A 25,741-nucleotide genomic window follows, 5' to 3' on the forward strand; every position below is an offset into this window, starting at 1 on the left:
CCTGTTTCCTTTATTATCTTTTGAATCGGTAGAGTGCGAAGTATTGGAATAATTAGTGAGAGGAGGTGGTAAAGAGTTGTTTTAACTCTGTTGTGAAATTCTAGGGTGTGTTTGTCTATGTGTATGTTTCAAATGCCTAATCAGTATTTGAATCACATACACCTACATATAACTTTATCATTCCTGTAAGTACAGAAGACATTTTCTGTTTCTTTCTGAAGAGAATAGTAAAGATGAGAACTAGTAGGGAAACTCAATTTGATTGAATTATTTGTTCCATTCTTCTTGAATGTGATATGATGATTGTTCATTTTTAAGTCCTAGGTCATGAAATTTAATTAAACTGACTTTTGAAATTCTCTTCCAAAAGGTTTCACTGGAAGAAAAAAATGCAACTATTATTTATGACCCTAAACTACAGACTCCAAAGACCCTACTGGAAGCTATTGAGGACATGGGCTTTGATGCTATTCTCCACAATCCTAATCCTTTCCCTGTTTTAACTGATACTGTGTTTCTGACTGTTGCTGCTTCACTGGCTGTGCCATGGGACCATATCCAAAACACATTGCTCAAGACCAAGGGTGTGACGGACATTAAAATTTCCCCTCAGCAAAGAACTGTAGTGGTGACAGTAATTCCTTCTATAGTGAATGCCAATCAGATAATAGAGCTGCTTCCAGATCTCAGTTTAGATATTGGAACTCTGGAGAAAAAGTCAGGAACTTGTGAAGAATACAGTATGGCTCAAGCAGGTGAAGTTATGCTGAAGATGAAAGTAGAAGGGATGACCTGCCATTCATGCACCAGCACCATTGAAGGGAAAATTGGGAAGCTGCAAGGTGTTCAGCGAATTAAAGGTAATATATCCTGTGTTATTTGTTGGGTTGTTTCATGAGCTTAGTCTTCTGTTTTGGTCTTTGAGGTTTTTGCTTTCTTCTTAAGCATGGGTTTTGAATCCACTGGACTAGAATACTTACTGTTTCATTGAAGTTTGGGGTACAGTGTGCATATACCCAGGGTTAAAGTGGGTAAAATGAATGATTATAATTAAAAGTTACATGAGTCTTAAGCAAGCAGAAAAGGTAGCAGGAGTGGCAGTTCATGGAGTCCCGGGTTTTTAATGCAACATGCCTGGGGTCCTCTCCACCTCTAACCATATTTCTATTCAGGCGTGTGGAAACTGGGAGACCATAGATATGGTGGTCATATTTTTTTAGTTTTTTTCCAGTCTGTGTCAGTAACATTTTCTGAAAAGAACTGAATTAGCTTAAGAAAGGATAATGACAACAAAGAGAAGAAACAATTATGTGTGGTATTGATTTGGTCTACAGAATGTTTTCTGAAGTGGCCCAGAAGTAACATATAATATTTCTCTTTTTATTAACTAGTTTCCCTGGACAACCAAGAAGCTACTATTGTTTATCAACCTCATCTGATCACAGCAGAGGAAATAAAAAGGCAGATTGAAGCTGTGGGCTTTCCAGCATTCATCAAGAAACAGCCCAAGTACCTCAAATTGGGAGCTATTGATATAGAACGCCTAAAGAATACACCAGTCAAATCCTCAGAAGGATCACAGCAAAGGAGTCCATCATATACCAGTGATTCAACAGTCACTTTCATTATAGATGGCATGCATTGTAAATCATGTGTGTTAAATATTGAAAGTGCTTTATCTACACTCCAATATGTAAGCAGCATAGTAGTTTCCTTAGAGAATAGATCTGCCATAGTGAAGTACAATGCAAGCTCAGTCACTCCAGAAACCCTGAAAAAAGCGATAGAGGCCGTGTCACCAGGGCAATATAGAGTTAGTATTTCAAGTGAAGTTGAGAGCACCTCAAACTCTCCCTCCAGCTCATCTCTTCAAAAGATTCCTTTGAACATAGCTAGCCATCCTCTGACTCAAGAAACTGTGATAAACATTTATGGAATGACTTGTAATTCTTGTGTTCAGTCTATTGAGGGTGTCATATCAAAAAAGGCAGGTGTAAAATCCATACGAGTATCTCTTGCAAATGGAAATGGGACTGTTGAGTATGATCCTCTACTAACTACTCCAGAAGCCTTGAGAGAAGCAATAGAAGACATGGGATTTGATGCTGCCTTGTCAGGTAATTATCACTTTTTTCTCAGATTCCCCTAATGTTTTTTATTTCTTATTTTGAATTCTGTGGCTTTCATCAATAATAAATGAGTAATAGGCACTGCAATTCCAGTTTTTGAAAGTAAGTCCTATAGAAGTAGTCAGCGATGTATACAAAGATGCTTGCAAGGATGTTTGCATAATTATCTAATATTTAAAAACTAGAAACATTAAATCATGATACATCCATATGATGAAATGCTATAGAGCCATAATAAATTACAGTACTAAAGATACTTAATGCCACAGGAAAGTGTCTGTGATATCTTGTTAAATGAAAAAATAAAAGCTAAAAATCTGTATATTCAGTATGATCAGAATATTATAAACACGTGTATAAGGATTTATACCATGTATATGTTGTTTACGTATATGAGTGAATAAAATTCCTGGCAGGACATGAACTAAAATTTTAACAGTGGTTATTATATGAGTGGTAGGATAAAGGTGATATTTATTTCCATTGTGCTTGCCTATGTGTTTTGTTTTTTGTGACAAGGATGTATGTGTGCGTGTATAATGGGAGAAGCAAATGCTATTTTGAAAAGAAAAAAGGTAGAAATAAATAATAGAATTTTAACTGTAGCTTTAAATGTAGACATTCAAATGAAACTGACTCTAGAACTGCCCCAAAGTCTGACAGTTTCCTGACAGCTCTTACCTTGAACTGAAACCAAAATTGAATATTCAGTGAATTTGCTTATGGGAACTTGTTATTTTGAACTAGAATTGAACCTAGACTTGAATTAAACTGGAAATGTCCTGATGAAATTTCTTGCTGTAAGTAAAAGAGAGAAACTGTATAACTAATTTCCAGACAATGTTATTAACTTTTGCTATTCTGATCAGAACGAAGGATATCAAATAGCTATATTCTTTTTTTTTGAGCTCACTAACACTGAGAAGCATAAAAAATTAAACACATGCTCAAATTATTGCAGTAGTTAAATGTCAGTGGAAGAGGACCCAGAGACATAATAAATATTCTTAATTTTCCTACTCATGACAAATGGCAGGAATTATAGAAATCTCACTTTTTTAAAAATTATATTATGTTAGTCACCATACAGTACATCCCTGGTTTTTGATGTAAAGTTCGATGCTCCATTAGTTGCGTATAACACCCAGTGCACCATGCAATACGTGCCCTCCTTACTACCCATCACCAGCCTATCCCATTCCCCCACCCCCCCTCCCCTCTGAAGCCCTCAGTTTGTTTCTCACTTTTTAATGTGAAGATGTAGTTTGCATACCATAAAATTCACCCTTTTATTTTTTTAATTAAAAAAAAGAGTTTCTTTTATTTTTTAAAGAGTTTTTATTTTTTCAATTTTTTAAAGCTAATATTAATTTATTATATGCTGCCCCAAGGATGGCAAATGTAAGACTTCTGTGGGGCCATCTCTCACATCAGTTGTAGCTCTGTTTCTTTTTTTTATGTTCAGTTAGCCAATACATAGTACATCATTAGTTTTTGATGTAGTGTTCAACGATTCATCAGTTGCGTATAACACCCAGTGCTCATCACAACACATGCCCTCCTTAATACCCATCAGCCGGTTGCCCCATCCTCCCACCCCCCTCCCTTCTGAAAACCTCAGTTTGGTTCCCAGAGTCCAGAGTCTCTCATGGTTTGTCTCCCTCTCTGATTTCTTCCTGTTCAGTTTTCCCTCCCTTCCCCTGTGGTCCTCTGTGCTATTCCTTCCGTTCCACAAATGAGTGAAACCGTATGATAATTGTTTTTCTCTGCTTGACTTATTTCACTTAGCATAATCCCCTCCAGTTCCATCCATGTCAATGCAAATGGTAGATATTCATCCTTTCTGTTGGCTGAGTAGTATTCCATTGTATATATGAACCACATCTTCTTTATTCATTCATCCGGTGAAGGACATCTCAGCTCCTTGCACAGTTTGGCTATTGTGGGCATTGCTGCTATGAAAATTCACCTTTTTAAAGTATACAATCCAGTGGTTCTTAGTATATTCAGAGTTTTGCAGCCATTACTGCTATCTAATTTTATAACATTTTCATTACCCCTAAAAGAAACCCTGTACCCATTAGCAGTCACGCCTCATTTCCCTTCCGTCTCCCTCAGTTCCTGTTATTTACTGTTCTATTTTTTGTCTTTATGAATGTGACAACTCTAGGTTCCATATAAGTGGAATCATAGAATATTTGTCCTTTTGTGTCTACCTTTTTTCATTTAATATATTGTTTTCAAGGTACGTAAGTGTTCATCTGTGTTTGTAACACGTATCACTATTTCACTTCTTTTTATTTCTAAATAGTATTCCATTGTGTATATACATATATACACCTCATTTTGTTTCTCCATCCATCAGTTCATGGAAATTTGGGTTGTTTCCACTTCTTGGCTTTTATGAATAATGCTGCTATGAACATTTGGGTATGAGTTTATACATGAATGTATGTTTTTATTTCTCCTGGGTATATAGGAGTGTAATTTCTGGGTCATAGTGTGAATATGTTTAACTTTTTCAGGAATTGCCATATGTTTCCAAAGTGGCTGAACCACTTTACATTGCCATCTAGAATTCTCACTTTAATAAAGAAAACCTCAAAAGACCAAAATTCTTGTGTTCAAAAAAAGAGACACATAATTCCTTTTTAGAAAATTCATACAGGATACTGAAATGTTAAAGAGCCTCCAGTACTAAAAGTCTGAACAAAGTATGGGAGATCCATAGTTGCAAAAGGAAATAACTATGAAACAAGAAGAAAAATTTTAATTGAAATATTGAAGTGAAACTGTATCAGATAGCCATAAAAATGAATAAAACTGTTTTCAGCAAAATTTAGTTGTATCTATCATTCCTTACAATTTTTAATACCTTATTTATTCATTTATTTATTTAGAGAGCACGAGCAGGGGGAGGGGCAGAAGGAGAGGGAGAGAGAGAATCTTAAGCAGGCTCCACGCCCAGCATGGAGCCTGACGTGGGGCTCAATCTCATGACCCTGAGATCATGATGTGAGCCAAAATTAAGAGTCGGACACTTAACCAACTGAAAATTTTTAAAATTTTCAAAATGACAGTATTTGAAACTTTCACATTTTGCTATCTCATAATGTCGAGTTAATATTCAGCTTCTATTAAATTAAAATACTTCGGCATACGTAATGTGTTATGGTCACCACATAAGTTTAGTTTACGTTAATATCAGTCAGACAAGTTACTTACACTGTGATATTCCTATGCTTCTTAAATATAGGAACTCAAATCCTATCAGCTTATACCACATAGAGTATGAAAGTGAAATACTTTTTTAAAATCGAATCTGGTATCTGGTATTATTGTAAGCAAGAACCTCGCAGACTTTCAGATTGGACCCCCCTCATTGGAATTTATTTATTTTAATAAGCTCTTTAGGTAATTCATATGCACATTAAAGTTTGAGAAGCACTGGTATAAATAATTTGCTGCAGTGACCTCTTTAAATAAACTCTCTGAATTAAATCTATATGAACATTGTTTATTTAATGCAATGATAATATAATATTAAATAATATAATTTAAAATGACATTTAAGAATTTTTATATGACAGATGTGAGCAGAGTAAAAGTAACTTTCCAACTATCTCACATGGCTTCAAAGATGGACTTGAGCAATAGGAGAAATTTTGGTCAGGCTAGTAAGAGTACTTAATAGTCTAGTACCATGTCTATCATCTACCTAGTTCGCAGGATCCATGAATGCAACATGTTCAGCAACTTTTAACAATGGCTTTTACCTTCACCAACTATTGTCAAGGGCCCCAGGAATTGATTGTTCGACAAATAATTACCAGGAGCGTGTTATGTGCCCTACATCTGTTAGGGGTCATAACAAACACATTAATGGCCATGATGAATAGGTAAAAAAAACCTTGGCACAGTGAACGTCACTAAAAGAATTGATAGGGTTGTGACTACAATGACCCATATTATTGGGATAGAAGGTTGATATCAAATGATCGCATTCTGTATTTCTGCTAGAGATCATTCAGAGTTTGAGATGCCATCAGAATGGTGGCTACCCATTTTCTGAATATCAGTGTCAGTGCTGATACTGGCCTCACAACCTATCACTATAACTCCTTCCCAGACAGAGAGGGGCTGACATGATTTGTCTTTATGAAGTACTAATCCTGGGTAGGCTGTAAAAGTTAAAGGAGATAGAGATATATGAGGTGCTTTTTCTCTTCATTGATGAATTCTTTTTTAAATTTTATTTTTTTAATTTTATTTCTGGTGTAGTTAACATACAGTGTTACATTAGTTTCAGGTGTACAATATAGTGATTCGTCACTTTCTTACACCACCTGGTGCTCATCACAAGTGCACTCCTTAATCCCCATCACCTATTTAACCCATCCTCCAAACTCTTCCTCTGGCAACCATCTGTTTATCCTCTATAATTAAGAATCTCTTTGTTAATTTGTTTCTCTCTTTTTTGTCCCTTTGTTCATTTGTTTTGTTTCTTAAATTCCACGTATGAGTGAACTCATATGGTGTTTGTCTTTCTCTGACTTATTTCCCTTATTGTCTAGCTCTATCTGTGTCATTGCGAATGGCAAGATTTCATTTTTTATGGCTAAATAATATTCCACTGTGTGTGTGTGTGTAATTATATATACGCACTACACTTTCTCTATCCATTCATCAATTGATGGACAGTTGGGCTGCTTCCATAATTTGGCTATTGTAAATAATGCTGCTGTAAAAATTGGGGTGCATGTATCCCTTTGAATTAGTGTTTTTGTAATCTTTGGGTAAATACCCAGTAGTGTGATTGCCAGATTAGAGGGTAGTTCTATTTTTAACTTTTTGAAGAACCTCCATAATATTTTCCACAGTGACTGCACCAGTTTGCATTCCCACCAATAGTGGGAGAGGGTCCCTTTTCCTCTACCTCCTTGCCAAAACTTGCTGTTTCTTGAGTTTTTGATTTTAGCCACCCTGACAGGAATGAGGTGATATCTCATCGTAGTTTTGATTTGTATTTCCCTGATGATCACTAATGTTGAGCATCTTTTTGTCTGTTGGCCATCTCTGTCTTTGCAGAAATGTTTGTTCAGGTCTTCTGCCCATTTTTAAATTGGATTATTTGGTTTTTGGTTGTTGAATTTGATGAGTTCGTTATATATTTTGGATCCTAACCCTTTGTTGGATATGTCCTTTGCAAATATCTCCTCCCATTCAGTAGGTTGCCTTTTAGTTTTGCTGGTTCTTTCGCTGTGCAGAAGCTTTTTATTTTGATTTAGTCCCAGTAGTTTATTGTTCTTTTGTTTCCCTTGCCTCAGGAGGCATATCTAGAAAAAAGCTGCTATGACCGTGTCAAAGAAGTTACTGTGTTCTTTTGTAGGATTGTGATGCTTTCCTGTCTCACGTTTAGGTCTTTAATCCATTTTGAATTTATTTTTGTGCATGGTGTAAGAAAGTGGTCTAGTTTCATTTTTCTGCATGTGGCTGTCCAGTTTTCCCAACACCATTTGTTGAAGAGACTGTATTTTTTCCATTAGGATATTCTTTCCTGCTTTGTCGAAGATGAGTTGACCATGGAGTTGAGGGTCCATTTCTGGGGTCTCTATTCTGTTCCATTGATCTGTGTGTCTGTTTTTGGAGAATTACAGACCAATATCCCTGATGAACATGGATGTAAAAATTTCATTGCATATTCTTGCTGCCTTTGTCAAAGATTATTTGACCATATAATTGTGGGTTTATTTCTGGGCTTTCTATTTCATTCTATTGATCTATGTGTCTGTTTTTGTTCTAGTACCATACTATTTTGATTACTACAGCTTTGTAATATAACTTGATGTCTGGTATTGCGATACCTCCAGTTTTCTTTTTCTTTTTCAAGATTACTTTGGTATTCAGGGTTTTTTGTGGTTCTATACAAATTTTAGGATTGTTTGTTACAGTGCTGTGGAAAATGCTATTGTTATTTCAGTAGGGATTGCATTAAATATGTAGATTGCTTATATTAAATGTGTAGTATAGATGTTTTAATATTATTTGTTCTTCCAATCCATGAGCATGCAATACCTTTCCATTTCTTTGTGTTGTCTTCAGTTTCTTTCATCAGTGTTTTATAGCTTTCAGAGTACGGGTCTTTTACCTATTTAGTTAAGTTTATTCCTAGCTATTTTACTATTTTTTATGCAATTGTAAATGGAATTGCTTTATCCTTTTCTGCTGCTTCATTATTGGTGTATAGAAATGCAACAGATTTCTGTACCTTGATTTTGTATCCTGTGACCTTACTGAATTCATTTATCAGTTCTAGTAGTTTTTTGGTGGACTCTAGGGTATTCTATATAGTATCATGTCATCTGCAAACAGTGAAAGTTTTATTTCTTCCTTGCCATTTGGATGCCTTTTATTTCCTTTTGTTGTCTGATTGCTGTGGCTAGGACTTTCACTACTATGTTGAATAAAAGTGGTGAGAACAGACATCCTTGTCTTGTTCCTGATCTTAGGGGGAAACCTCTGTTTTTCACCATAGAGTATGATGTTAGCTGTAGGTTTTTCATATAAAGCGTTTATTATGTTGAGGTATGTTCCCTCTAAGACCTACTTTTTTGAGGGTTTTTATAATGAATGGATGTTGTAATTTGTCATGTTTTTCTGCACCTATTGAAATGATCATATGGGTTTTTTCTTTTTTTGTTGTTGATGTGATGTATCGCATTGATTGATTTACAAATACTGTGCCATCCTTGAATGGGAGGTACTTTTTATCATGAACATCAATCTCATCATTCTCTTGAAAAGATGTATAACATATGAAGTTAAGTCTTCAGTAACCAGTTAAGGAAAAAAATACTCAAAATCTTTTCCTTTTTTTGTAACTTTTTCTATTTTTAATTTCAAACTTCTAGAAAAGCTACAAGAGTAATACAAAGAATTCCTGTTTACCAATTTCTTTCAGATTCCCTCATTTTAAATATTTTACCACATTTGTTTTATCATACTCTCTGTTGACAGACACACACCCACACACAGATGCACACACACTAACTTTTTCTGAATCGTTTGAGAATATGTTCCAGAAATGATGTTTTTAATTCTCTTTAATCCATTTTCTGATTATTTATTCTTCATATTACTTCAGACACCGAACCCACCAATTTTGAGGATGAGATCGGAAACCCTTTCTTTATTTTTTTTTTTTTTTTTTTTTTTAAAGATTTTATTTATTTATTTGACAGAGATAGAGACAGCCAGCGAGAGAGGGAACACAAGCAGGGGGAGTGGGAGAGGAAGAAGCAGGCTCACAGCGAAAGAGCCCGATGTGGGGCTCGATCCCAGATCGCCGGGATCACGCCCTGAGCTGAAGGCAGACGCTTAACCGCTGTGCCACCCAGGCGCCCCGGAAACCCTTTCTTTAAAAATCTGGAATCTTTTCTGATTGTTGCCTCAAGTGTAGGGAAGTCAACCTTCCTTTCTTTTGAATTCACTTAAGCATAGGTAGTGTTGCTACAGCCTATAGAAAATCTAATTGAAGAAAAGTAGTCATTTAATTCAGTGTGGCTTTTTAACACCCGCGCTGCTTCTGTGGAAGATGGAAGCTTTTGCTCTTCTAGTTGCCACACTCACTGGGGTAAAGGGCACAATTTTATGGATCTTTGTTGAGAGGTCATGCCAAGGTAGCTAAAAGGGACTACCTCCATGACTTATTTTAATTTAGTACTGTACTTCCAGAGTGTGAAAATTGCAGATTGTATTATGGGTTATCTCTGGTACCTGAAATAACTGAATACTGGCACAGGACCTAAAGTAATTAGCAGTGTAAACTTTTTTCAGTGTCTAAGTTCAAAATTAAGTCCTAATAATAATTATGAGGGAATGAAGTAAGCTCCTGGATGGATTTAAGTAATGTATTTTTTCAAAGCCACAGCTATTTCCTTTGGGCAAATGAGCTTCCAATAATAGTAGTATTTGGTAAATTTTACCATCTGTTTTCTAAATAATGCTCTCATAAACTGAATGAATAAGTATAGTTTTCTAAATTGATTTTCTTAAGATCAGAGATGGACTAATTTTGGAATTGGGAGTATCTAGTCAATTGTGATCAAAGTGTCTTTTGCTGTAACCCAGACTGACTGTAGTGCCATCACCTGGAAGAGTGGTGGAAATGCAGAATCTCAGGGCCCATCCTGAAAGTCCTGAACCAGAATCTGCATTTTAACAAAATTCCCCAGGTTGTTGTATGTGCATTAAAATTTAAGAGCTATTATACTGATTTGGGAAGTCTAGATCATTATTTATGAGTTAAATGGTCGGGCTTTTGTTAAAGTTTCTGCAAAAGATGCCCTCTTTAGCATCCTGAAAACCAGCTCTGATGCAGGGATTCCTCTGTGGGTTAGCCAAATAGACCCGAATGAGTTTTTTTGCCCAAGGGGAAGAAAGAAAAAGTTAGGTGCCTGAAAATTTCCACATCACTTCTTTTCCTCCTTATCTCTGCAGGGGAGTGTAAAATCTTTAGCTTTGCAAGTGCATGGATGTGCTAGAGAGGATAACTTCTCCCTTCTTGGAGGTGATTAATACTGCAGTGGATAAACTAAAACAGAATGGCAGTTTTTTCTGAGACTGCAGGGGAACTTCTGGATTGTAGGAGCTTCCCATTGTTCCATAGCGCATAGACATTCTCTGGAGAGATTTTCCAAATATTCCTTTTCTTTTATGTTATTTTATATTTTTTTAGAGCATGTGCCCATGTGCATGTGGCAGGGGGGAGGGGCAGAGGGAGAAGTGGAAAGAAAATCTTAGGCAGGCTCCATGCCTAGCATGGAGCCTGACTTGGGGCTCAATCTCATGACCCTGAGATCATGACCTGAGCCAAAATCAAGAGTCGGATCCTTAACCGACTGAGCCACCCAGGCATCCCCCCCCAATAGTCCTTTGCACAGAACAAAGATTACTGCTGGCTTACTCCTTGTCTTTTCTTCTGTAGTCCACAAAGACATTTTAATGTAAAAAAGTACTATATATTAGTGTTTAAAATTCAAACAATACAGAAGTGCCTATAGAGAAAATGTGTTCATCTGTCTTTCTATTCCTGCCTTAACCCCATTCCTCAGAAATAGCCACCATTAATATCTTGACTTTCTTTTTTTTTTTTAAGTTTTTATTTATTTATTCAACAGACATAGAGACAGCCAGTGAGAGAGGGAACACAAGCAGGGGGAGTGGGAGAGGAAGAAGCAGGCTCATAGCAGTGGAGCCTGATGTGGGGCTCGATCCCAGAACGCTGGGATCACGCCCTGAGCCAAAGGCAGACGCTTAACCGCTGTGCCACCCAGGCACCCCAATATCTTGACTTTCTTATAAGTGGTCTGATATATACATGTACACAATTTTTAAAATTGATATATATATATATTTTAGATTTTGAGAGCGTGCACACGAGAGAGACTGAGAGAGAGACAGAGAGCCCAAGTGGTGGGGGTGGGGCGAAGGGAGAGGAAGAAGCAAGCTCCCCACTGAGCAGGGAGTCCGACATGGGGCTCAATCCCAGGACTCCAGGATCATGACCTGAGCCGAAGGCAGACACTTAACTGACTGAGCCACCCAGGCACTCCTACACGAAACACTTTTAAATGACATCATACTGCAATGCTGTTTTAATAAATTGCTTTTTGTTCTCCTTACTATATCATAAATTGGTTTAATGCCAGTATGCAAATCATTAACATGATAAAAATTCATTATAAAAATATGAGCTATCCATCAACAAACTACTCTCTACCTGGGGTTTGCAATAGAGAAAATAGCTAGAAGAACTTGGTATAACCAAAGTTTTGTTTACTCAGTTAGTTCAGATTTTCCAGAGAACTGGGATGGGCAGTATTGAAAATTGAAGTCACTTTCTAGAAAGTGTAAAAAGCAGTGCTGAGAGATCTAGGTCCATGCTGGTTTTAAAGGAATGAATTAACAGTGCCTGGAGGTGTGGATTGTGATGAATGACGAGGATGCAGCTGAAGAATACCTCAAATGAAAAGAATCTTTCCCTGTCCACCAGATACAAATGAGCCATTGGTAATAATAGCTCAGACTTCATCGGAAATGCCGCTTTTGACCTCAACTAATGAATTTTATACTAAAATGATGACACCAATTCACGATGTGGAGGCAAAGACTTCATCTAAGTGTTACATACAGGTCACTGGTATGACTTGTGCTTCCTGTGTAGCAAACATTGAACGGAATTTAAGACGAGAAGAAGGTGAGACACTCTTGGAGCCTGTAATTTTGGGTATTGATTTGAGTACTCTCTCTTTTTTGTCCTCTTAGGTGTTTTATAACCATTTTTGTGGTTCTTGCCAAGGCCTTGTGAAGTCTTGCATATGAGTGATGTGCAGGACAGCATTGACTTTCTGACAGCCAATTTTTCTGTTTTGTTCCCTTAGTTCCCAAGTTCCTATCTTGTTTACCTCACGGTCACATTTTAATATCAATGAAATTTGTAGGAAAATAGCAGAAGGTAATACACGAAGTTACTATTCTCTATGGACGTTGGTTGCAATGGATTTTAAGAAACATACAAATTTTCTGATAAAGCTGTGCTTAAAACTAATGACTGCAGTTCCTAAGTTTCATTATTGCTGTACCTGGACCAAGAACTAGACGAAAACCAAGTTTGTTTAGAATTCTATTATTCTCTTCCAACAGTTTGATTACTGATCTTTGCTTGCAGTAAAAATGTTAAAAAGTTACTCAATATTGTGTATAAATGTTAACTCTAGGTTACAAAATAGAAAATTTATAGCATACTTTTTTATTCAGTTATACTCAAATGTTTTACCTTATAAGTTTGCATTCATATTACTAGACTTCATACTGTGGCATAATAGATTTGTTAACCATAGAGATATGTAGTTATGTTTAATGAGACTGAAATCATAGGTTTGGTACTAGCCCCAGTGTCTTAAATAATACATGCCCTTAGTCATAGGGTCCAAATAAGTAAGATTAGTATCAGCTTATCCCCTCTATTGTGGGGCAGTAACTCAAAGTATATAATAATAATACAGGCCTGGGATCCATAGGCCTTATATTTACCATATATATATACCTGTGTGTACACACACACACACACACACACCCCTTACCTTATATATACAGGTCAGAATATTATAACAAAGTGTGTGTTATACAGAGCCATCTTCAGTTATTACCATATCTGCATTACGTCATTTTTGCATGTCATTTCAGTCTGCATTATATCTAATTAGAATGCAGTTGAGGCTGAAGCTTATATTACACTTTGAATGATTAAAAGGGGAAAGGAGGGAGGTTACAAACAAATGAAAAGCAAAAGAAGTTTATAAGGTTCCTGTTTAATTTTAGAACCAACTATTTTTGGCAATTCAGAAACAGCCTTTTTCACGAGACAAGCAATGCCTATGCCAATCATGAATCTTTAAGAAAAAAAAATCCATTGTGCTGCTTGATTCTTAAGTTGCTTCCTACTATCCCCTTTACCACCTCTTTACCCAGTTAGGAATACCAATGGCCTAGCTGGGGTCACTATATTCACTTTTTAAAAAACTAAGTCACACTGGTTATCTCTTCATTTAGTTTGCATTGTATTTCTAAAAATGAATAGAGTTTTAATTATAGTTTGAACTAAGAGTTTAGAAAGTTATCCATAATTTATATAAGTATGAAACCTATTTTTGAGAGTCAAATTTTCCCTTCTATTTCTGTTTGGCTATAGATTACATCCAAATGAAGCAAAAAGATTTTTTCTACTTTCTCTGTACCCTACTCTTATTACTGACGCTTTCCTATGAACTGATCCTCTGAATTATTTGGTATCCACAAAGCCCAGAATGTAAGCATTTTATATAGAAAACTTAGATTATATAGGTACTTTGTTTTCTTATTAAAAACTATTATTAATTTAATATTATTTTCTTTTCTTTTTATCCAACGGCAGAGTAAACCTATGGACTGTTGATCCCCATTCCTTTTCAGGTAGCCACCAAGTGCGTAGATTACCCGAAAGAGCTGACACTTCTGCTCTGCAGAATTAATTTTCTTCCTGGCAATGACAGCAATAGCTGGCCTAGAGAAGTAGGATGGTTGTTAATAAAAGGCTTGTGCTAGAGAACAGGTTGACTGTGATAAAATGAACTCCTTTGTTTTGTTAACAAGTTGTATGGCACTTTTTCCCCCCTATGAATAAGAGCACTTTATATTAGTGTCTGCCAGACAGTAAAATTTGATAATTGTAAGAAATGACTATTTTTTGATTATGTTTTAATGTGCCTGTTGGTACATTCTTAAATTCTTTGCTGTGACTGCAGTGATTTCCTTAAGTGCATGAGTTCTTTTATCTAGAGCTCTGTCTTACTAGTTTCTACAAGTGCTTTATATTTACATGGTAAGGCCTCAACCTATTGCAATTCATGGGTCTTACTTGGATCCCAATTCAAGAAAACAGACTGTGTTAGGCAAACTAATAAACAATTACAAGATAATTCTGGAAATGTGAATTCTGCCTGGATATTTGGTGATATTGAAGAATTATTTTAGGTGTGATAATGTAATGGTACTATGGGTATTTTTTAAGAGAAGAGTCTATCTTTTAGAGATATGTATTTAAATATTTGCATATGAAATGATATGTTATCTGGGTTTTGCTTTAAAGTAATCAGGGTAGAGTATAGGAAGTAAGAGGATAGGAATATAGATGAAACAAGATCAACCCCAGTATTAGTTTTTTTTTAGATTTATTTATTTATTTTGAGAGAGAGAGAGAGAACGGGGGAGGGGCAGAGGGAGAGGGAGAGAGAGAATCCTTAAGCAGGCTCCCCACTGAGCATGGAGCCCAATGTGGGGCTTGATCTCAGGACCCCTGAGATCTTGACCTGAGCTGAAATTAAGAGTTAGCTGTCTAACGTACTGAGCCACCCAGGTACCCCCAGCCCCAGTATTATTGATAATTGTTGAAACTGGGCAATGGTCGTATCAAGTTTTTATGTTGTTCTCTCTTTTGGGTATATATAATTGAAAATTTCCATAATAAGAAGTTGAAGAAATTAAGGCCCTCTTTCAAATAGTTTTATTTGGTTTGGGTTCAAGACTGTATAAAAATTAAGTTATAAATTTTTCTAGGTTCATTTTAATCCTTTTGCAAATGAAAAAAAGCTAATAACTTTACTCTTTTTATAAGGATGTTATCTCAATTGTTTTTCTTATCAATGGTTCTAGGAATATATTCTGTACTTGTGGCTCTGATGGCTGGCAAGGCGGAAGTAAGGTATAATCCTGCTGTTATACAACCCCCAATGATAGCTGAGTTCATCCGAGAGCTTGGATTTGGAGCCACTATGATAGAAAATGCTGATGAAGGAGATGGTGTTTTGGAACTTGTTGTAAGTAATTATTTTTGTGTGATTGATAAAATTTCCAGGAAAAACTTAGGGAGGATTCAGAAAATAGTTCCAAAGATATTTAAGGGTTACGAAAATAAGACATAAAAGGAAAATTAAGGAAACTGGAAAATAGAAGGATAAGATATGACTTAATGGTGGCCTTTAAGCATAGAATGTAAAAGATAATCATTTCTCTATTGAGAACCAAAAAAGGAGATTTAAGTTTGAATAAATAAATGAAAATCAGCTTTTAAAATATAGTATGATTCCTACCTAGTAACAAAGAAAAGAATAAATTTCAGTTGCATTGAAGACTATAAATAAAGCCATAAAACCAGGTGTAAGGCATATTGGTTTAAAATGGCCATTTTCTCCAATCCAGCAAATTGCGTTTTATTTGTATAACTTAAACAATTAATACAAAAAACTTAATACTGTACTGAAATTAGTTCCAGCTCAATCAAAAATTTGAACATAGGGGCGCCTGGGTGGCACAGCGGTTAAGCGTCTGCCTTCAGCTCAGGGCGTGATCCCGGCGTTATGGGTTCGAGCCCCACATCAGGCTCCTCTGCTATGAGCCTGCTTCTTCCTCTCCCACTCCCCCTGCTTGTGTACCCTCTCTCGCTGGCTGTCTCTATCTCTGTCGAATAAATAAATAAAATCTTTAAAAAAAAATTTGAACATAAAAAAACATGAAATTAGTAGGAGAAATATTTAGAGCTCTTTCCCCAGTATTTTATTATAAAAACTTGAAACATCAGGAAAATCAAAAGAATTGTACAGTGGACACCCTTATACCCACCATCTAGATTCTCCATTAACATTTTATTGTATTTGCTTTACTATACATAAGTCTATTAATCCATTGTGTAAATAATTTTAGACTCACAAAGTTGCAAAACTAATAGAGAATTTCTATGAAGCTTCTACCAAGCTTTTCCCAATAATACCGTCTAATCTATCACTTAAAAAATAATAGTTGAGTGGAAATGGCCTTTCTAAGTATCATACAAAACCTATAAAAGAAAAGATTGGTAGATTTGTGTCCATAAAAATTTCTTTTTGGAAGGAAAACACCATAAACAAAGTCAAAAGACAAGTAAATTGAATTATTTCTTACCATAGATGAAGGTTAATTTTCTTAATATATGAAGAGATATTATAAATCAATAAGAACCAACAACCCGGAAGAGAGATAGTAAAGGATAAGTACTGAAAATTCACAGAAAATCCAAAATGTTGCCAGTTTAAACATATGAAAAGATGTTCACCCTCAATTGTAACAAGAATAAAGCAAATTAAAACTGCATTGAAATACCATTTTTCCGATGGACTCCAGGAAACAAACTGAGGGTTTCAGAGGGGAGGGGGTGGGGGAATGGGATAGACTGGTGATGGGTAATAAGGAGGGCTCAGATTGCATGGAGCACTGGGTGTTACACGCAAATAATGAATCATGGAACATTACATCAAAAACTAAGGATGTACTGTATGGTGAATAACATAATAAAAAAATGAAAACAAAACAAAAGAAATGCCATTTTTCATCTATTAGATTGGTAAAGATAATACACAATTTTGTTAACACTGTGTGATCTCTCATATATTGCTAGTCGAGAGCCAGTTGATACAGGCTCTTAGCAGGGGATTTGGCAATGTCTATCAAAGTTAAAATTGCACATTCCCTTTGCTTTAGAAGTTCTACTCACAGGAAGTTATCCAACAGACAGAGTTGCATATGTATGAAATGACATACTATGTGCATTGTAGTGTTTTTTATTTTTTTATTATAGCAAAAGATAAAACAACTAAATGTTAATCACTGGGGACTAGATACATAAATTACATCCATATAGTAGGATACTAAGCAGCTATTAAAAAGAATGGGTGGGTTTTTATTTTTATTTATTTATATATTTGAAAAAAATTTTTTAAGGTTTTATTTTTAACAAATTTCTACACCCAACATGGAGCTTAAACCCACAACCCTGAGATCAAGAGTCATATGCTCCACCGACTGATCCAGGCAGACACCCCCATGGATTTTTATTTTTTTTAAAACTTTTTTTTAAAGATTGATTTATTTATTTTAGAGAGGGAGAGGGAGAGAGTCTCAAGCAGATGCCATGCTGAATGCAGAGCCTGACACGGGGCTCAGTCTTACTACCTGGAGATCACGACCTGAGCCAAAGCCAAGAGTGGGATGCCCAGTTGTGCCACCCCTAGTTTTTTAAAGACTTCTGAAACGTAGGGGGTGCCTGGGTGGCTCAGTTGGTTAAGCATCTGCCTTTGGCTCAGGTCATGATCTCAGGGTCCTGGGATCCAGCCCCACATCAGGATCCCTGCTCAGCAGGGAGTCTGTTTCTCCCTCTCCCTCTCCCTCACCCTGCTTGTACTGGTGCTCTATCAAATAAATGAAGTAAAATCTTTAAAAAAATGAATAAAACTTAATAGATTTATTGAAATATAATTCACATACCACAAAACTTGCCCTTTTAAGGTGTACAATTCAGTGTATATCCTCAGAGTTGTGCAACTGTCACCATATCTAATTTTAAGAGATTTTCATTAACCCAAAAAAGAAACATCTTGCCTGTTAGCAGTCACTCCTCATTCTTGATATTAAGCATTTGAGTCTTTTTTCTTTTTTTCCTTGGTCAGTCTAGCCAAAAGTTTGTCAATTCTGTCAGTTTTTTTCAGAAAAACGATTTTTGGTTTTTTTGATTTTTCTCTATTCTCTGTTTTATTAATTTCCACTCTAATCTTTGATTTCCTTCCTTTTGCTTGCTTTACGTTTAGTTTGCTCTTCTTTTCTAGTATCTTAACATGGAAGGTTAGGTTATTTATTTGAGATCTTTCTTATTTTTTTAATATTGACATTTACAGCTACACATTTCCCTCTAAGTACTGCTTTCATTTCAGTTATTGTACTTTTCAATTCCAGACTGTCCATTGGGCCTTTTTAATAATCTCTCTCTTTATTGACATTATTTATTTGGTGAGATCACGTTCTTATATTTTCCTTTAATTATTTTTTTAAAAGATTTATTTATTTTAGAGAGAGTGCAAGTGGGGGGAGGGGCAGAGGGAGAGGGAGAGAGAGAATCCTCTCCAAGTAGACTGCCTGCTGAGCGAGGAGGAACCCAACATGGGGCTCATTCCCAGGACCCTGAGATCATGACCTGAGCCGAAATCAAGAGTCAGCCACTTAACCAACTGAGCCATCCAGGCGCCCCCATCTCATTTTCTTGAATAAATGCTTCCTGGATTGCTGAAAGCTTTTATTTAATTTCCAAATTTCAAAAAAAAGTTGATTTTGACAGTTTTTGCCAGTTTTCTCATTGCTTTTATGGAAGAGATAATTTTCAGAGATCTTTACTACACCATTACTGATACTCTTTCAGTAGATATTCTTGAATAAAAGCTTTGTAATTTGTCATATATTCTTTAGTCACTTCCCAGCCTTTAAAGGGTTGTTTTTGAAACTTTTGTTCAATTTTATTTTTGCTTTTGGGGGAAAGGATTTGCTGAACTCCACACACAGTCATTCCGGAAGTTCTGCTATTCCGTTTTAGAATTCAATACCAAGCTGAACTAGAACCTCACTGAAGATGTAAGGCAAAATACATTTTTAGACAAAGGTATTATCACTTTTGTCATCCATTAACCTTTGGTAAAAGTAAGACTAAAGACTAAAAAATTTAGAGGGAATCAAGACATTGAATACAGGAAATGATAGATGTAAAATCCTCTATTACAGGAAGAGGGAGACTGACTTAGTGAGATCCTCTTCTATTTAACCTGTTGCAGCTGGGACCATATCTTTATTCAATGTAATTTTATATAAAAACAGCATTCTAATGAACATATCTGAAGGGTATAAATAGTGCAGATAAGATCTTGTGTGTTCATCCCATGTTACAATTCATGTTTGATGGAGGAAAAAGTAGATTTCTGAATAACAAAACCTTTGTCTTTAACAGGTGAGAGGAATGACGTGTGCCTCCTGTGTACATAAAATAGAGTCTATCCTCACAAAACACAGAGGGATCTTCTACTGCTCTGTGGCCCTGGCAACTAACAAAGCACATATTAAATATGACCCAGAAATTATTGGTCCCAGGGATATTATCCATATGGTTGAAGTAAGTGGTAAGATTTTGCATTTCTGTGTTCTTACCTATTCAGTCAGCACTCTGTTCAATCACTTTTTGTTTGTATCAGAGACAATGAAAAAGGTCTGGTCCCTTTGATTACTCTCAATTAACATGTCTCAAATTTAACATAAATGTGTTTACAACCTTTCTTTTCTTGGTCTTTGTCAGGAAGAGTTAGGCAAAGGCGTATTGGCACTATTAATCAGGAGTAAACTGAAGGTGGAACCACAAATCCTTTAAAAGTATTTAGAAAATGGCAGTAAAGTACAATTTGTTGTAAGAGTAATCATTAAGAAAACAAGCGTTGTGCTAGATGCTTTATTGTACCTAGATCAAAGCAAACAATGTAATTTTTAAAAATTTGTATATAGTTGACACAATGATGTTATATTAGTTTCAGGTGTACAAAATAGTGATTCAACAACTCAGTAGTTATACTATGCTCACCACAAGTGTAGCTATCATCTGTCATCATACCACACTATTACAATACCAGTGACTATATTCCCTATGTTGCGACTTTTTTTCCCATGACTTATTCATTCCATGACTGGAAGCCTGTATCTCCCACTCCCTTTCACCTACTTCACCCATCTCCCATCTGCCTCCCCTCTAGCAATCATCAGATTGTTCTCTCTTTATAGGTCTGATTCTACTTACAAATGATGTATTTTTAAGTATGAAATTTAAAAGACCAAACCCATTTATTTGTCACAAACTTATCTCGTGTTCTTCAATAAATCAAGTGGTAGTACACGTAAAAATGCTTTAAAAGTTTTAATGATTGGAGCCTATTAATAGTTCAGATAAGATCCTATTAGTATGGATAACAGTACCATTAATGTGAAGCTAGCATTATTGAGTATTTACTATGAGCCAGTTACCAAGATTGCAAAGCTTCAACTCTAAATATAATTCTCACAACAGTGCTGTCATCTTCATTTTGGACATGACGAAACTCAGGTTAGGAAAAGTTAAGTTACTTGCCCAAAATCACATAGCTATTAAGTGTCATAACTGGGATTTGAGCCTATTCTTTCTTTTTTTTAAAAAAAGATTTTATTTATTTACTTGAGAGAGAGAGATTGAGGGCAAGCAGGAGGAGGGACAGGGAGAAGCAGACTCCCTGGGAATCTGACATGGGGCTCGATCCTGGGACTCCAGGATCATGACCTGAGCTCAAGGCAGATGCTTAACTGACTGAGCCACCCAGGCACCTCAAGCCTATTCTTTCTGTCTCTAAAGCTCATGCTTGCTTTTTTCACTGTGCTGTGCTACACTGCCAACAAATATAAGATGACAGCATTTTCCTGAGCAGTTGAAAATATAGTGTATGTTACTATGTGCATATGAGTCTTACTTATGTATAGTTTCCTTTAATACTTCGTTTTATTGCAGAAAATTTTTGTTCATGTGCTTTTTCTGATAGAAGAAGAGCAGAGACAGCATCTGCAAAGACTGGAATAATATATTTAATATGGTGCTAACTTTTGTGGTGTGTTATTCAGTTTTCTGTACTTGTTCAGGGGATGGATGGATAGATGTTAAAGCTAAAATTTTTTTAAAAAGTGATTAACGTACATCAATACCAGTGGGTGATGCTTGTCTAAATGTAAGATTTCTGATTTTATTATTGAATTCTGGCTTTATTAGGTCATCAAACACTGTCAGCCTGACCAAGTAACGGATTCTGCTTTTTTCTAAAATTACGTATTGGAGGCTTTAGCTTACTTTTTGATATAAGAATCTTAGTGAGGACAACTGCACTTGAGTTGAATGATTAGTTTGAGAACAGTAGGATAGACATTAACTAGAGGTTAAGGAACTATTCATTTCTTTGATGAAAGATTATAAGCAAAAGCAATTAAGAGAAGGGAGCATATCTTCATCTTTGCACTCACCAGAGTGACTTGCCCTCAGTAGTTGAGTTGAATTGTTTTTAATGACAGTACCGTGTCTTAGAATTTCTCTATATAATATTTTTATATTCAATAAAATAATTGTTTTTTCATAAATTTCCTTAGAGCCTAGGTTTTGAAGCTTCTTTGGTCAAGAAGGATCGATCAGCAAGCCACCTGGACCATAAACGAGAAATAAGACAGTAAGTGCTTTTGGTGTGTCAATGGAAAACAGATTTTGATGCTTTGTTACAAAATTTTTTTTTAAGAGAGAGGAAGAGTGAGGAAGAGGCAGAGGAAGAGGATGAGAGAATCTTAAGCAGGCTCCACAATCAGCACAGAGCCTGGCGCAGGGCTCAATCTCATGACTCTGAGATCATGACTTGAGCCAAAATCAAGAGTTGGGTGTTTAACCAACTGGGCCACCCAGGTGCCCCTTTGTTACAAGTTTAACATCCTGTTGACATGTCAGTTTTTACAGTGTCATCCTTATATTGGGTGGAGTGGTCACAATTTCTGTTTCCCTGTAGTACATAGACTCTTTAACCATCAGCCACTTACTAAAAGGATTTTCCTTTTCTACGTAAGGTGGAGACGGTCCTTCCTTGTGAGCCTCTTTTTCTGTATTCCTGTAATGGGGCTGATGATATATATGATGGTTATGGATCACCATCTTGCAGCTCTTCACCATAATAAGAACATGAGTCAAGAAGAAATGACCAACATTCATTCTTCCATGTTCCTGGAGCGCCAGATCCTGCCAGGATTGTCCATTATGAATTTGCTATCCTTTCTATTGTGTGTACCTGTACAGGCAAGTGAAATGTTAGCAAGTATATATGTTAATAATGAAAAATAGCAAAATGTGACAGGCAAGGCTATTTTCAATTGCAAAACAGATATTAGCCAGAAGTTCGGTCACTTTATGCTAAATGCTTTATAAAAGTAATCTTTTTTTATTATTAAAGATTTTATTTATTTATTTGACAGAGATAGAGACAGCCAGCGAGAGAGGGAACACAAGCAGGGGGAGTGGGAGAGGAAGAAGCAGGCTCATAGCGGAGGAGCCTGATGTGGGGCTCGATCCCATAACGCCAGGATCACGCCCTGAGCCGAAGGCAGACGCTTAACTGCTGTGCCACCCAGGCGCCCCTATAAAAGTAATCTTAAACTGAGTGGTTAAAGTAGATAATAAATTCCACTTAACTCCTAAGGATATTGTTTAACAACAAAGCAGAGAAAAAGAGTTCAATTCATGTTTAGATATGAATTTAGCATTCATATCTGCTGTTGTGTATAACTTTATGTTTAAAGTTATAATAATAAAATAGATTATATTTTATTTATATTTGTATTTAATATTCTATATAAAATATATTAAAAGTAATTATATTATGGTTACTATATTAAGTATATTTATAAATATATTTCAATTATTAACTTATATAAAATAAAATGGTAATAATCATAATATTATGTTATTATTTTAATTATTTCTCCCTGGTACTGAAATACATTACTTTTTGTATGTTTTCAACTCTTCTTTTCAGATAAACTTTTCCTATGGAACACTTCATCTAATAAATCTGTTCCTTTTTCTGATCCTTATAAAAGGCAATGATGATTTTAAGAACATCTTAGTATGTTTCTCTCTACTAATTAAAAATAAACTTTTCAGTTATGTTTACCAATGAAAACAGCCAGCAGTTCCAGTCGCTTGTGATATATACCACTTGGGTTGAATTTTAGTCAGGGGAGCTGAGTTTTATATTAAAAAAACGTTGTCAAAAGAATGTAATTGTTTTCTTAGTTCTTGTGTTTGCTAGCGTCTAAAAGAAAAATCCAGGAATCATCTGACTTCCTTTATATTATGGAATATCCATTGGATTATAGAGGACAGCTGCCAAGGTCTGCAGCAGTTTGAATCTCAACACACACATACCTGCTAAAATGCAAAAGTTATTGTTTCAGCCTAAAATCTTTCCTTAGTGTTTATGGATTAGATAAAAGCAAAAGGAAATTAACATTGAGACTGCATCTTTGTTGGTGAGCTATGTATGTGAATTTCAGCATTTTTTAAAAAAGCAATAATTATTGTTTCTATATTGCAGTTTTTTGGAGGCTGGTACTTCTACATCCAGGCCTACAAAGCCCTGAAGCATAAAACTGCAAATATGGATGTACTGATTGTGCTGGCAACCACCATTGCATTTGCCTACTCTTTGGTTATTCTTCTGGTTGCGATGTATGAAAGAGCCAAAGTAAACCCGATTACTTTCTTTGACACACCTCCTATGCTATTTGTGTTTATTGCACTAGGCCGGTGGCTGGAGCATATAGCAAAGGTAAAGTAAGAAAGGGTGACGTTTGTTAAAATCTTGGACGGACAAGTGATCCTATTTTCTAGACCAATTATTGGAAATATGCATTGATTTATATAATTAACAAGAAATACTTCTGTTTTGGTAACGTTATTTAAGTTAAATAATCCTTTAGAAGATTTACCAAATTTATGTAATTAATACTGTAGATAGTATAGTATATCCATGTTTATTTTAAGAGAGAGACATTTGCTAAGTACTTATTTATATCACATTATTAATGGAAAAATTGATGCGACCACAAGATTTAAAATAATGATGGAAAAAATATTCACCCATAATCCCTTGCTATAATGGAAATTACTTTCTAATTCTCTTCTATATACCTTTATATTTTAGAGTGGCAAACATTGTATACATACTAGTTTATCCTTAACACTAGGAAGTTTTTCCCCCATTTTTGCAGTCCAGGTAGAAATATTTGGTATTTTCTAAATAATATTCTGTCAAATCATTGTGCTATAACTCACTAAACCATTTCGGTTTTGTTCTCAATTAGATTGTTTCCAAGTTTAAATTTTAGATAATCCTGTATTAAACTTATTTGTGTTTAATAGTAATTTCTGTTCAATTAATATCTTAGGATAGATTACGAAGTGTAGGAGTAAAGGGTATAAGTCTTTTTATGGCTCATGCAACGAGTTGTAATGTTCTTTTGTCAGTAAGAATATGTTAGTGAAGTAGTTTTTGTTTTTTTTTTTTTTAAAGATTTTATCTATTTATTCGACAGAGATAGAGACAGCCAGCGAGAGAGGTAACACAAGCGGGGAGAGTGGGAGAGGAAGAAGCAGGCTCATAGCGGAAGAGCCTGATGTGGGGCTCGATCCCATAACGCCGGGATCACGCCCTGAGCCGAAGGCAGACGCTTAACCGCTGTGCCACCCAGGCGCCCCGTTAGTGAAGTAGTTTTGCTACAACTTCATCAGCATTAACTCCTGTATAAGTTCTTGCTAAGTTAGTAGGCATTAAGTGGTATCATAGAGTTGCTTTTGTTTGCATTTCTTCCATTAACAGCCGGAATAAACATTTTTCTACACATGAGGTATTTTATTTCTTCTTAAACAAATTGCCTAATGATGTCCTTTGCTCATGTACCTGAGTTCCTGATGTTTTTCCTGTTAATTATAATACATTTTATATTTTGTATACTTTGTATTTTTGAAGTGAAACATTTTCTAATTTGAACTAATATTCCTAAAGCTATCTTTTTGGCAAATGTTAAGTATTATATCTTTATTTTAGGTAAAACCTGAGCTTTTTCTTCCTTAACATTGTTAACATGTTTGTTTTAATTTATAGGGCAAAACATCAGAGGCTCTTGCTAAGCTAATTTCACTACAAGCTACGGAAGCAACTATTGTAACTCTTGACTCTGATAATATTCTCTTAAGGTATTTATTTTCATTCTTCCCCCTTATCTTTTTAACTTCTTACAAAAAATATCAAATATACCCAGAAGTAGTGAGAAGAGTATAATGAACCCACATCATCTGTCTCCCAGATTTAACAATTATTCACATTTTGCCAGACTTCATCTATACATTCTATTTTTATATTGTTGCAGTAGTATTTTAAATTCCAGTTATATTGGTTTATTGCTAAATATTCCTGTAGTATCTCTAAAAATAGGACATATTCCTATGTAACTATAAGACCATATTGCATTTAACAAAATTAACAATACCTTAATATCATCTAATATGTATGTAGTCTGTATTCTCATTTCTCCTATTGTCTCCAAAAAGTTATTTATTTACTTTA

At 35.5% G+C, this 25,741-nt stretch overlaps 1 protein-coding gene across 4 annotated transcripts in view; it reads left to right on the forward strand.

The window, feature by feature from the left end:
• The window catches only part of ATP7A (ATPase copper transporting alpha), a 148,974-nt gene that overhangs the window by 89,036 nt on the left and 34,197 nt on the right, over positions 1–25,741 (forward strand). For 3 of the 4 annotated variants that reach the window (XM_034648816.1, XM_034648819.1, XM_034648820.1), the window contains 9 exons: positions 371–860; positions 1,392–2,117; positions 12,184–12,387; positions 15,381–15,544; positions 19,528–19,689; positions 21,726–21,802; positions 22,188–22,413; positions 23,711–23,944; positions 25,280–25,371. In XM_034648816.1, the coding sequence (XP_034504707.1) occupies positions 371–860; positions 1,392–2,117; positions 12,184–12,387; positions 15,381–15,544; positions 19,528–19,689; positions 21,726–21,802; positions 22,188–22,413; positions 23,711–23,944; positions 25,280–25,371 (2,375 nt within the window). The remainder of the gene's footprint in view (positions 1–370; positions 861–1,391; positions 2,118–12,183; positions 12,388–15,380; positions 15,545–19,527; positions 19,690–21,725; positions 21,803–22,187; positions 22,414–23,710; positions 23,945–25,279; positions 25,372–25,741) is intronic. The other variant, XM_034648818.1, reaches the window with a different exon arrangement.

The sequence above is a fragment of the Ailuropoda melanoleuca genome, chromosome X (assembly GCF_002007445.2).
Source record: "Ailuropoda melanoleuca isolate Jingjing chromosome X, ASM200744v2, whole genome shotgun sequence".
Taxonomy (NCBI): Eukaryota; Metazoa; Chordata; class Mammalia; order Carnivora; family Ursidae; genus Ailuropoda; species Ailuropoda melanoleuca.